This window comes from Phacochoerus africanus, chromosome 1 (assembly GCF_016906955.1).
Source record: "Phacochoerus africanus isolate WHEZ1 chromosome 1, ROS_Pafr_v1, whole genome shotgun sequence".
NCBI classification, from domain to species: Eukaryota; Metazoa; Chordata; class Mammalia; order Artiodactyla; family Suidae; genus Phacochoerus; species Phacochoerus africanus.
The window spans coordinates 226,370,463-226,383,773 of record NC_062544.1 but is presented as its reverse complement, the minus strand read 5'-3'; the positions used below and the strand labels follow the sequence as shown (position 1 = coordinate 226,383,773).

The following is a 13,311-nucleotide window of genomic DNA, read 5'->3' as shown; positions in this document are numbered from 1 at the left end:
GCCACTGGCCTACGCCAGAGCCACAGCAAAGCGGGATCCGAGCCGCGTCGGCAACTTACACCACAGCTCACGGCAACGCCGGATCTTTAACCCAATGAGCAAGGCCAGGGATCGATCCTGCAACCTCATGGTTCCTAGTCGGAGTCGTTAACCACTGCGCCACAACGGGAACTCCCAAGATGGAGAATTTTGAACACCTCCCTAAACCTACCGAGTCACAGTCTCTAGATCTTCGGGCTGTGAATCTTCATTTTTAAAGGTTTGCGAATCACTGATACAGTTCAAACTCAGGAGGGAACTAAAGCTCATCATGGTTAAGTGATATGCCCGTCAATGCACAACTGGTAGTAAAAGACGTTGGCTGAATGCCAAATGTGTGTACTGTGCCAAAACTGCCTCTCCAAAGCCTTCCACCCAGTGGAGAGCTCACCATGTATCAGGAAATAAGCTGAGAGCACATTTTGCATAAAACTCACCTCCAAAATGAAAATCCATCAGGCTTCTGGTTTTAAAACGTGGAAGCTTTAACAACATCTGTAAGAGCCTATGTAAAATAAATCTGTGCCAGTATGCCTGCCTTTGACACCATGGTCCTCTCACCAAGATGTGGGGGGAAAGGTGTGTCCAAGGCTTTGAAAAAGGGGCCCAGATCCTCACAGAGCCAGATTTACTACTCACAGAACCAGTGAGGATGACCTCCTGCATTTACACGTGTGTTCCAAGCTCCATAACTCCTCCTTGGAGCACTTAGAAATAAATCAAGAAATTAGATAATTTAATCTATGTTCTATTTTTTTCATTTTTTAAAGTTTTACTGAAGTATAGTTGATTTACACGGTTGTGATAATTTCTGCTGTACAACAAAGTGATTCAGTTATATATGTACACACATTCTTTCTCTTTCAGATACTTTTCCCACATACATTATCACAAAATATGGAATTTCCTGTGCTATACAGCAGGTCCCCGTTGGCCAGTCATTCCGTATACCTCAGCATGCATATGCCAGTCCTAAACTCCCAGTCCATCCCCCTCCCCTCCTCTGTCCCCTTTGGTAACCATAAGTTTTTCAAAAGTCTGTGAGTCTGTTCCTGTTCTGCAAATAAGTTCATTTGTATCCCTTTTTAAGATTCCACATGTAAGTGATATCATGTGATGTTTGTCTTTTACTAACTTCACTTAGTGTGATAATTTCTAGGTCCATCCGTGTTGTTGCCAATGGCATTATTTCATTCTTTTTTATGGCTGAGTAATATTCCATTGTATATCTCTACCACATCTTTAATTTATATTCTAGCACATTTCTATTTAATTTAATTTTTTTAATGTATCCTAATTGAGCCAGAGAGATATATCAGGGAGACTCACTTTCAGAATGTCCACAATGCCATTCTTGGGCCCAAGGCTTTTGTGCATTTGCCAGCTTCTTGCCCCTGGCGTGCCATTCTTGGGGACTATGGTTTTCAAGGGGAAATCTGTGAAGCTTGTTACCCCAGGCTATAACTGTGTGCTCATGATATCCCTTCTGAGCGGGCCCGGTAGATATTTGAGAGAAAGGGGAGTGAAACCAGGTTCTATAGCCTCTGAAGTAGCTTCTCTAGGGAAAAACAGAGCAAATAATAGTTTATCAAGATGGTTTTGTTCCTTGGTCTAATTTTTCTCATCCAAGGCTCTTGTTAAATCACAAGGTTACTTTATTGTACAGCTTTGTTTTATGGTACTAATGCAAAGTTCTGGAAGCCTCTTTCTCTCTTTCCCTTTCCCTAATAACTTCTGTCCCCTTGGTTTTATTTCCTTTTCAGCATTTGATTTTCTCCCTATATTTGGTCATCTCTAGGCTCTATTATGAGAAACTCTGACTAAAAATATTTTGTTTAAAAGCAATAATGCAAAGTTCAAACCAGTGATGAAGTCATCATTTTTGTTCCTTTAGTTATAGATTTACTTTCCCTCTCTCAGTTCAGCAATTTGACTCTATATAAATAAAACCCAATATAAATTTGTAGGAATTCTGAGAATGAAAAGCTTTTTAAAAGGGACGTATACAGTCATAACACACTGATTTAAGGGAGCCAGAATAGATGTTTTTGCTTAGTCCATAGGACAGTCGAATGCAATAAAAGCTTCTTGCAAAAGGTGAATTTTATTATTGACTGATTTATTGATTGAGTGAGTGATTGCTTTTTAGGGCCACACCCACAGCATATGGAAGTTCCCAGGCTAGGGGTCCAATTGGAGCTACAGCTGCTGGCCTACACCACAGCCACAGCAATGCCAGATCCAAGCCATGTCTGTGACCCACACCACAGCTCACAGCAATGCTGGATCCTCAACCCACTGAGTAAGGCCAGGGATCTCGCAATCTCATCGTTCCTAGTCGGATTCGTTTCCACTGTGCCACGAATTCAAAAGGTGAATTTTGTATACCAGATCTCTTAACATATGTCTACTATGCAACTTGTGTCTTAAATTGAGGAAAACCCATTTTTGGGTACAAAATCATGAGTGCCTGTTTGTGTATGTTGCTGGGGGATAGTGTAGGTGAGACAGGACAGTTAGAACAGTAGCAAACTCCAGTGCTTGTTGGATGTCTTTACTCATTCATAAAGCAAGTGCTTGTGAAGTTCCTAATACTTTGTTCATGGAGGGTATGTTATGTATTTTTAAGAGGTTTTAAAAAAACTTCTTCAGACCCTGTCCTTGAAGAACTTTTAACTAGAGAGGCAAGTATTTGAATAAAATAACTAGAAGTCATTGTGAGATTCTTATTGTTAATACAAGCTAACATTTATTGAGATCTCAATCTATGTGTCACTGACCCACATGACCCTTTCAGTAACTTTGAAACTTTAGACGCTGATAATTTGATACCTGATTTTTTTAAAAAAACTGTATATTCTCTTAAAGCTTTTTTTTTTTTCTTTTTAGGGCCACATGTGCAGCATATGGAGGTTCCCAGGCTAGGGATCAAATCAGAGCTGTAGCTGTCGGCCTATGCCACAGCCACAGCAGTGCGGGATCCAAGCCACATCTGCGACCTACTCCATAGCTCATGGCAGATGTCAGACACTTAACCCTCTGAGTGAGGCCAGGGATCAAACCTGCACCTTCATGGATAGTAGGCAGTTTTGTTACTGCTGAGCCACAACGTGAACTCCCGCTCTTAAAGCTTTTCGATGGTACATTATATGCTTATTTGATAGGAGATTAAATGACTGCGACTTAACCTAATAGGATCAGGGACTTTTACTTGTTTGCTGCTGCATCCCAGCTCTTAGAGCAGTGCCCAAACCTGCAGATTTATTCTGAAAGAATGAATTGTCTCAGACATAATCTGTGTGGATACAAAGAATTACTCTTTATTGAATGCTTAGGAATTGTTCCATGTCTGCAATGCACTTTACGTTCGTGGCTCTATTGCTGATTATTGTCCTGTGAGAGAGGGCTGTTGTTATCTGCATTGCAGAGAAAGAGACTGCAGCTTAGAGAGGTTCAGCACCTTGGCCAGGGTGCCATGGCCAGTAGAGGCAGAAGGGGGACTGGAGTGTAGGTTGTTCCACAGCCTGCTATGGGGGTGTCAGGGAGGAGCAGGCAGCAGTTGGAAAGGGATGGAAGTGGGTGGACACAAAGGGGAAGGAGAAAGCCATGTGCTCATGAAGAATTTGTGTGTGACAGACCACATCATCCCTCTTTTAGGGAATGACACCCCTCTTTCTGACTGCCTGTATCCCAGGGTTGCAGAAAAACAGCGCAGAACAGTGGGGACTGCTGACTCTGGGACCTAGTAAAAGTATTCACCTGGCAGGTTTCTTTGGTCTCTGGTTTCTTGAGCCCCTGAAGGCCAAAGCCCTCCAGCTGTCTTCTGGTTTCCAGGCCCCCATTGTGCTACCCCGTACTGGCTATCTTCTTTTCCTGTCTCCACTTCTGCCAGCAAAATCCCCATTCTCTCCTTGATCTCAGCTAAGTGTCAAGGAGAAAACAGTCTGATTAGCTGATTTAAGTAATTCCCGCTAAGGTGCCATCACTTGGCCTTCCCCCGGAGCTTACTCGACAAGATGAATCTCTAATTGGCGGGATATGTAATGGAAATCCTTTTTTTTTTTTTTTTTTCCCCAAACTGGGGTCTTCCACACTAAGTAAATAATAGTGAGCAATCAATAAAGAGCTGAAAGGGCCAAGAATGTGCTAACTAACTCTCACAGCAACCGAATGAGGTAAATATTATTTCCAATTTATAGATAAAGAAATAGAACCTGGGAGGGGTCAAAGAATTTGCCTAAGGACACATGACTAGTAAAAGGAGCTGGAATTTCAAACCCTTAATATTAACCATTTCTCTTGTTTGCCTCTCAGAGATCAGCACCTTGACACGCTGCTTCTGGGATGTGTCCAATTTAACTCCATTCTCATATCTTAGGAGGGAAAGGAGTTGGCATCTGTCCATCTGTCCATCCACACATCTGGTGTTTTTGGAGTGCCCACTATAGGACAGATACTTTGCTGGGGTTGGTGTACTGAGGTCAGTTACACCTGTTTTTGTCCCCAGGGCGTCATACTACAGTATGTGTATGTGTGTGTGCGTGAGTGTGAGTGTGTGTGCGTGTGTTAGGGGTAGTCCTATGTGAGTGGGAATGGGGGAATTGAGGGCCCAGGAGATAGACACTAAGGAAATAACTACAATGGGATGTGATAAGTGCTGACAGTGACAAGGGTACAGAGTGTTGGGAAAACATGAAAGGTAAAGTGATGTCTGAAATTAAAGCAGACGAAAAGCAAAAGCAAAAAAAAAAATCTGATTGATTTAAGGCTTTTTAGAGACATGATTCTACCTTTCTCCTAAATTTTAATGAATAACTCACTTCAGAATTCTACAGCAGCCAGGTGGTATTCCTCTCACTTGCTAATGAATAGAACTAACTCCCTTTGGCAACACAGAAGGTGGGAGAAGCAAGAGAATGACTTCAGGTACTAAAGCTGGGTATTGATTTTCAACAGACACAGCCTAAGGCAGCGTTTCCCAAATTTACTGATAAGGCAGCATTTCCCAGATCACCCGAAGCTCTTGTAAAAATGCTTCTTAGGCCCCACTCAGAATAGTAAGTCAGTTCAGTGATTTTTGCTGCCTAGGAGGTTTGGGAACCCCTGGTCTAGGGGGTGTTAGGAGGGGGCATGACTTTATCTTCAGAAATACTTGTCCCTAGGGCTCCTTAAGCATTCTTTATCCCATGGATCCCTTTGACCTCATGGTTCATTCTCAGAAGAAGCTTTCTAAATGCATAAAATAAAATACAATGAATCACAAAGGATACCAATTATATCAAAATACAGCAACGTTTTAAAAAATATGTGATACTAATAAAAATTAAAATATGTGATGATAATAATCATAATGCATTAAATAATAATAATAAATAATGATGACAATAATAATAATGCATTAAATGATAAGACTTAGGGGCAGGTCCAAAACTAAAGGACAAACACCTTATGATATCACTTATACGTGGAGTCTAAAATATGGCACAAATGACCTATTTTCAAAACAGAAACAGATCATGGACATGAAGGGCAGATTTGTGTTTGCCAAGGTAGAGGAGGGAGAGACGGGAGAGTGGGGTTGGTAGATGCAGACTGTTGCATTTAGAACCGATGGGGGATGGGGTCCTGCTACAGCACAGGGAACTGTATCCAGTCTCTTGGGTAAGAACCTGATGGAAAATGAAAAAAAAAAAGGGGGAGGTGTTTATGGGTGGCTGGGTCACTTTGCTATACAGCAGAAATTGAAGGAACATTGTAAATGAACTATACTTAAAAAAAAAAAAAACCCAAATTCCTATGTTTCAAAGCACTGATAAATGCCAATGGTATTTTAGTGTCTGGAAAAACTGTAATGTGATTTGAGGATATAAATATCTGTGATTTCAACTGGTGACACTAAGGAGTTCTGCTGGGAGTTGATGCTGCCATTCATAATTGAAAGAAGTGCTTAATTTCAGTTTAGTAAAAATAAAGAAGTAATTTTATTTATATCCAAGTTCACGGACTTCTCAGATTAAGAACCCCTACTCTAAGAGATGGTTTTTTAGTTGTTTGGGGGAAGACATCCAAGGGGCAAAGATGGAATTATTTCTCTAATTAGCCTCTTCACTCCATTTTTGTTTGCCACATTTGGACTTTCTCTCTCTCTCTTTCCTTTCTTTCTTTCTTTCTCTCTTTTTCTCTCCTTCCTCCCTCTCCCCCTCCCTTCCTCCCTCTCCCCCTCCCTTCCTCCCTCCCTCCCTTCTTTTTCTTTCTCTATCTTATTTTTTTGGTAGGAGGGAATTGCTATAGGGCAAGATAGGGTAATAAATAAAGATTTTTTTCCTTTCTCTGAATCCCACGCTCCTCATCTGCGAAATAGGGTTTTACAGATTTGTGGCTCCTACATGTCAGTTTGTAGCAGATGGCCAGCTGGCTGCACAAATCAGTTAGGATGAGAGTGGGCCTGGGACTAAGGGCTTATTATAATTGCCATAGACCTTAGGGCCACCCTTGGAAATTCTGGTTTGGTAGATCTTGGGTAGACCAACAGCTGGAATTTTGAACAAGCAGCTCTCCTAATGAAGGTTTAGTTCAGAACTGCTCAAAGTTTAGGTGCATGAGAATCATGGGAGAGTTCTTTTTTTTGGCCACGCCCACATCATGTGGAAGTTCCTGGGCTAGGGATTGAACCTGAGCCACAGCAAGCCGCTGACAATGCCAGATCCTTAATCCACTGTGCCACAACAGAACTGTGGGGAGCTCTTTTAAAATGCAGACTCTGAGGCCCATCCAGAATCCTGTTCACTATAATGTGGCCAGAAATTTCTTGAGGTTGGATGACACTTTAGAAGCAACTGCAGAAATAATCTCCAAGCCCTTCCAGCTTTCATAGTCTATGACTGTCATCAAAATCCAGGCTTTGGTGAAGAGACTAAGAATTTCCTGTTTTTGTTTTCCAGTTGGGAACTTTTAAATTGCTATCACCTGGGGTTTTTTGAACAGCAATAAACGTCTCCTTTAAAAAGTCTTTATTTTTAGTCATCAATATCATTACAAGGTCCAAAGGCATCTCTCTCCCTAACACAGTGCTGGTCTTTACTGTCATCATTATCTGACCTCCATCATGCTCTCTGCAGTGAGTATCCCAGCCTGAACCTACCTGACACTTTTTTGCTTGTCTATATTACCTAAATCTCGAATCTTTTCTCCAGTCCACACTGGAACCAAAGTACTCTGAGTTTAACATTCTGAATGCTCCCCTGGCTGCTTAGGCTGCCTTTCTGCCTTGATACAAGGGCATTAAATATCACAAAAGGTGCTTAACTGAGTGGAACAGAATGGGATGTTTGTGCTTGGAGAGGGAGTGCCAAACCGACTGCAGCTTCTAAAGCAGGAAATTAAAAACTTGAGAGGAAATCTGAGATAGAACTATTTGGTATGGCAGAGAAAAGAATTTTCATGAAAATGCTGCAAACTGAATTAAAGAGACAGTCAGGCCAGGGCCCTCTGGAATATAACTTACTCTGAGGTCACCTGCATGGTTTTTATCCTCAACTTCTCTGCTAGACCTGAGGACAGAAGAGACTGAAGAAGGTCAGTGACTGGCCCCTGCCAGTCATTTTTCGTATATTGCTCAGGCCCAGGGTTCTGTGTGCCTTTGTGATGAGAATGGTACCAGGAGAGCCACTGTGGTGCATACTCACTGGCTGTCTTCTTTCCTCTTTCCAACTGCCTTTGAATTCCACTGGGAATCCGTGAGATTCTTGAGCAGCTGATGTGTTCTCTGGAAGGTACATGTGCATATCCTATGCCAGACTGACTATTCTATCCAGTGATTAGTTCAGAGAAAATTGTGTGCTGTGAGCCAGGCCAATGGTGACACTCTACTACAAATTCTGGGACATGGATTTTCTATCTTGCTATATTTCTCTTTTGCTGTGAATGGTGTGGTGTACACAGGTGAGATCTATAGCTTACCCTTTGCCTCTGGATAAGGCCAATTTATGGAAGAAGACAGAGCTGAGAGAATTGTAGTGGAGAAATAAAACTGGAGCCCAGTTCACATCACTACAGCATTTTTAAAGTTCCTGGTATGAGAGCCAATGCATTCTACTCATTGCTTAAGTCAATCAGAGTTAAGTTTTTTTTTTTTTTTTTTTTTACTTACAATGAGAAGTATCTTAACTGAGATCTTTATGGATTATACTTTTTCGTTAGTAAAGCACTTTTTTTTTCAGTTGATGATAGTCGAGCCTAAATCATCCCTATGCAATAAAGTGTAGTCATCACTCTCATTTTATTCATTTAACTCCATGCCTTCTGACTCCCAATTCTGAGTCTTTCTCATAGCACAACCCTGTATCAGAGTAACATTCATCCCAGTGAACTCCATCAGAAGCACAATGTTATATGACCTTTTATTGCCTATCTCACCCCCACATCTTCCTTTTTAATAAAATTCACATTTTCACTTTGTGTTTTCTATCCTCCCTTGCAGCCAAAAGTGGCCTTATGTTCCAGTTCTGGCCAATCGAACATAAATCAAGTCCTTTAGGGAGATGCTTCAGGCCACTCCAGGGAGTTATTTACTTATTTTTTTCTCTGATGTCCCCACCCTTCTTAATTTTTCACTAGAGTACAGTTGATTTACAGTGTTCTATCAATTTCTGCTGTACAGTGTAGTGACCCAGTCATACATATATTCTTTTTCTCATATTATCGTCCATCATGGTCAATCCCAAGAGACTGGGTGTAGTTCTCTGTGCTATACAGTAGGACATCATTGCTTATCCATTCTAAATGTAATAATTTGCATCTACTAACCCCAAACCCCCAGTCCATCCCACTCCCTTCACCTTCCCCCTTGGGGACCCCAAGAGTGTTCTCTATGTCTATGAATCTGTTTCTGTTTTGTAAATAGATTCATTTGTGCCATATTTTGGATTGCACATGTAAGTGATATCATATGGTACTTATTTACTCTTTATGACTTACTTCACTTAGTATGAGAATCTCTAGGTGCTCCACCCATCCTATTTTTGAATATGGCCATGATCCTGGGGCCTATGGTGGCCTTCTTGTGAGTAGCATGATGGGGTGAGTCAGTTTGCCAAGGATGGTGACCGGGGAAAGTGGGAGAGTCTAGTCCTTGATGACAACTGAGGCTGCTGAACCAGTACCAACAGGACTCCTTCCCCCAGAATTCTGGTTATGTGAGAAAAGTAACTCCGATTTGTTTAAGCCACAGTGAATCAAATTTCCCAATATTCACAGCCAAAACATTCTTTAGTTATACAAATTGGTATCTGGTATTATGCGTCAATTTTCCTTAGAAGGAAGGTATCTGGCCAATATGATTCAATATTCCCTTCAAACAAGATGGATATATTGAAATCAAGACACGGGAAGCTGGGAATTTGACAGCTAATTTCATCCCCTCATGGTGTTCTTCTCATGTATGTCCTGCCCTCCTGGGGGCCTTTGAGCCTACAGTAGCTTCTGTGGTCCACACTGCCTCCTTTCCTCTTTTCAAGGGAGCTCTTCAGTTTGATCTTGTAATTTCTAGACCAGCTGCTTAAACCGTGCCATCATTAGGACAAATTAGTGAGATAACGCTTTGCTCTTATCTGAGCAAAGACACATGGACTTATATATTCACAATCTCTTTAAGCGCTCAGAGTGCTCTTTCTCTCATTAAAGCACCCACAGAAAGTAGGCACCTGCTTTCTGAGATCCACAGAAAGCAGGCAGGCATTTTAAACTTGTGGGGGACAGGTGGGGGAAGGGGAGTGATGGACTGGGGATTTGGGATTGGCATGTGTACACCGAGGTGTATGGAATGATTGACCAGTGGGGATCTGAGGTATAGCACAGGGAACTCTGCTCAATATTCTGTGATGATCTGTGTGGGAAAAGAATCTGAAAGCGAACGGATGTGTGAATATGTATAACTGAATCGTTTTGTTTACAGCAGAAATTATTACTACCTTGTAAATCAACTATACTTCAGTAAAACTTTAAAAAAATGAGAAAGGTGAAAGCAAGACTAAGGAAAATATACAACTAGGGTGGGATAGGGAGACCTGACCCTTAACTGGCTATCTGTTAATGATGGCTGCTTAAGGTCATGTTCTCTTTTATTGACTTCTGGAGAAAGTGATGCAAAGATATGAAGTTCCATCTTCTAGAGCCTTGGAGCAAGTGAATAGGACCAAAAATAGATCCCAAAGTTCATCTCCTGGTGGAGAGATGCCTCTGCTCCCCCATATCTTTTTTGTATGATTACAGACTTTTGTGACCATACTCTTGATTATTGAACACTTACCTCTTATAAGTAACATGTTGGACTGAGGGCATATTGGTTTATATGAGGGAAAAGAAGAGCTCCACCAGAGCTCTTCTCCAGGGGAAAACCCCTAGATACAACCTTAGAGAGTCCACTAAGGTCTTTGGCAAGGTTTCTTGATGGTCCTCTGCAGATTCAGCTGTTCCTCTGTACTCAGCAGTAGAGTGGGGGCACCATCCATATTGGCAGGTGTGGCTAGAAGGGGACGTCACAGGTGTCTAGTATGGGAAAGTCACAATGTCCGTCTCCTATACCAGTATCTACAGAGGTTTTCCAATATGATTCCTTCAGTCCTGGAAGCAATGACAAATGGACAGCTAAAGAGTGCCTAGAGTGGCTGTGGTACAGACCCCAGAAGCCAGGCTTTATTTCTAAGGCAATTAAAATGCTTATTAGAGTGAAGGTCCTCTGCCTGCATATCTTTCTGACGTATATCCTCCTGGCAGACTTAAGAATCATTGTAATATATAAGGATGGACAGAAACACTTTTGAGGAGGGGGTGATGATGTTCTGAATCAATGACTAATCCACTCACACTGGGATGTAGCATCTATAATCTTCCTCACTCTTGAACAGAAATCTCATTTGCTTCTCTTTTTCAGTATCATTATCAAAAAATAGTAAATGGTTCATTATAACAATAGATGTAGCTGCAGACAGTATAAGCAAGACTTGCCCATATAATGCATACATTGCAGAACAGATTCATTTAATCATTAGCACGCCAAATATTTATTTAGCACATATTATGTGCCAGGTAATGTGTCTGGGCTACGGGAAAAAAAAAAACTAAGACCCAGCTTCTGACTTCAAGGATGTCTCCGTCTAATTGGGTTGACAGAAAAGTCAAGGTAATTACAAAGCCCTTTGCTGTCAGGATCATCCTACCTGGGAAAAATAAATGTATATTTATTTCTCCGAATAGCCCCTTAGCCTTTAAATTGATCCCAACCAGCCTCATTGTTTTTATTCTTTTCCTTTTCTTTTCTATCTTCTGGATTTCTTCCCTTTATATCTCCCTGGTGAGATCATAAGTCTAATTTTAGTTCCCAGTCATTCTTTAATACGGGTATTCGCCTAAGCAGTCTATGTTTGAGAGTTTTTGCTCTCCTGTGATATGTCATACTTAATTAACTGTCATCTTCACTATTAATATTAACTGAGATATTAATTTGGTGAATTTTAATTTCTCTTAATCATAGCATCATTTTGAGCCTTCATTGGATACCTCTTTGGAATGATACACAGTGCAGAGGAGAAATATTAATAGTATACTAAGGTTTTTTTTTTTTTTTTTTTTAATCTGTAGTAATTGCATGTCTACCTGGTAGGAATATCTGTTTCTTGAACAGGTGTAGGCACCCCGATTTCCTTGTTAGCAAATGGATGTTTTGTCTTGATCACCTCCTGACTTTGTTTTGCACTTTCAAATGAAAACATTTTCAAATTTAAGAAATGTTTCTCTCCAGAAGAATTCTCCAGGGTCTGCTGCATTATCTAACTGGCAAGGGCTCTGTACTATTAATGGAGGCATCAAAAATATAAATCTGGTCTGTTCCTTTGGAAGCAGAGTCTGTGGAGAGCTGGTACCCAGGAGGAAAATGGGCAACTGAACCATAGGAAGAAGTCTGATCTATTTGCAGACTGTTCTTTCTCTCTTTTCCTCTCAGTCATTAAAAAATTAAAAAAAAAATTCTTCTGCCCTTGCATGTTTCCTACACATCCTCACCCCTGTATGCATTGAAACACCAATGAGGGTAGCCAGTGACTGCCTCCACCAAACCCCCATGTCTTTGGGATATGACTGGCACAGAGAGTAACCTGGAGCATTTTCAGGATGAGTCCCATCACTCAATTCCAGTTACCTGGATGCTGGAGGCCTGGGAACAGAATCATCTCCAGCTCCCTGGTCCTGATGTGGTAAGTGCTGCTGGGTTAATTTAATGCTGCTCTCCAGACCTCAGTTCCTTTATGCAAGGGAGAATGACAGGAGCTCTGCCTCCTTCCCCAGACCCAGATCATGGCAAGGGGCAGTTTGAGCCCCTGATGCCAGGAGCTCAGGGAAGACAATGACAAGCACGATCACATGGGTAGCTTGCACTCGTGGCTTACTCACCTCCAGGTACACCACCCAGGGCATCACCAAGGTGGCCACTAGCAGGTCCGCCACGGCCAGGCTCACCACCAGATAGTTGGTGGTGGTCTGTAGGGCCCGTTCCCTCAGCACGGCCACACACACCAGACCATTGCCAAAGACTATGGCCAGGATGAGTGTGCAGTAGGACAGGGCGTAGTAGGCATGCGGACGGGCCCGGCTGGCCCCTGTGGTGTTCTCTGCTGCACAGGTGGAGTTGATGTGGCCCCCCAGTTGGCTAAGAGGCGCCATGGCCCAGAGGAAGAGGAATGACCCCAGCACGTTTCCTGGAGGAGATTGAAAACAATGTCGTCAGACTCTTTGGAGCTTAGCTGCTTGGGTACATTTTTTGACTTATTGCTTCAATATTTTTTTTTCTTTTTTCTTGTTGAGGCTGCACCTGCAACATATGCAAGTTCCTGGGCTAGGGGTTGAATCAGAGCTACAGCTGTCAGCCTAAGCCACAGCAATGGCAGGATCCAAAGCTGCATCTGCAACCTACAAACCCATATCCTCATAGACACTATGTTGGGTTTTTAATCTGCTGAGCCACAACAGGAACTCCCAATAAATATTTTATAGAGCACTTTCTATATGCTGGGCACTTTTCTAAAGCCCGGATATACAGCAATTAAAAAAGGGATAAAAATCTCCACCCTCATGAAGCCTCTGTTCTAGAGAAGACAGTAATAAACAAGATAAATAAAAGGTGTGGTATGTTCAATGATGATGGTATTTCAGAGAGCAGTAAATTAGAGAAAGGAGTGAGGAGAGGGTAAGGATGGTGTGTGTGGGATGGGGGTCTGAGTG

The 13,311-nt window shown here is 41.9% G+C and overlaps 1 protein-coding gene across 1 annotated transcript in view; it reads right to left on the bottom strand.

The window, feature by feature from the left end:
• Window positions 1-12,753, bottom strand: part of DRD3 (dopamine receptor D3) — a 37,811-nt gene extending 25,058 nt beyond the window's left edge. The window contains exon 1 of the mRNA XM_047791969.1: window positions 12,484-12,753. Within this exon, the coding sequence (XP_047647925.1) occupies window positions 12,484-12,753 (270 nt within the window). The remainder of the gene's footprint in view (window positions 1-12,483) is intronic.
• Window positions 12,754-13,311: the final 558 nt, after the last annotated feature.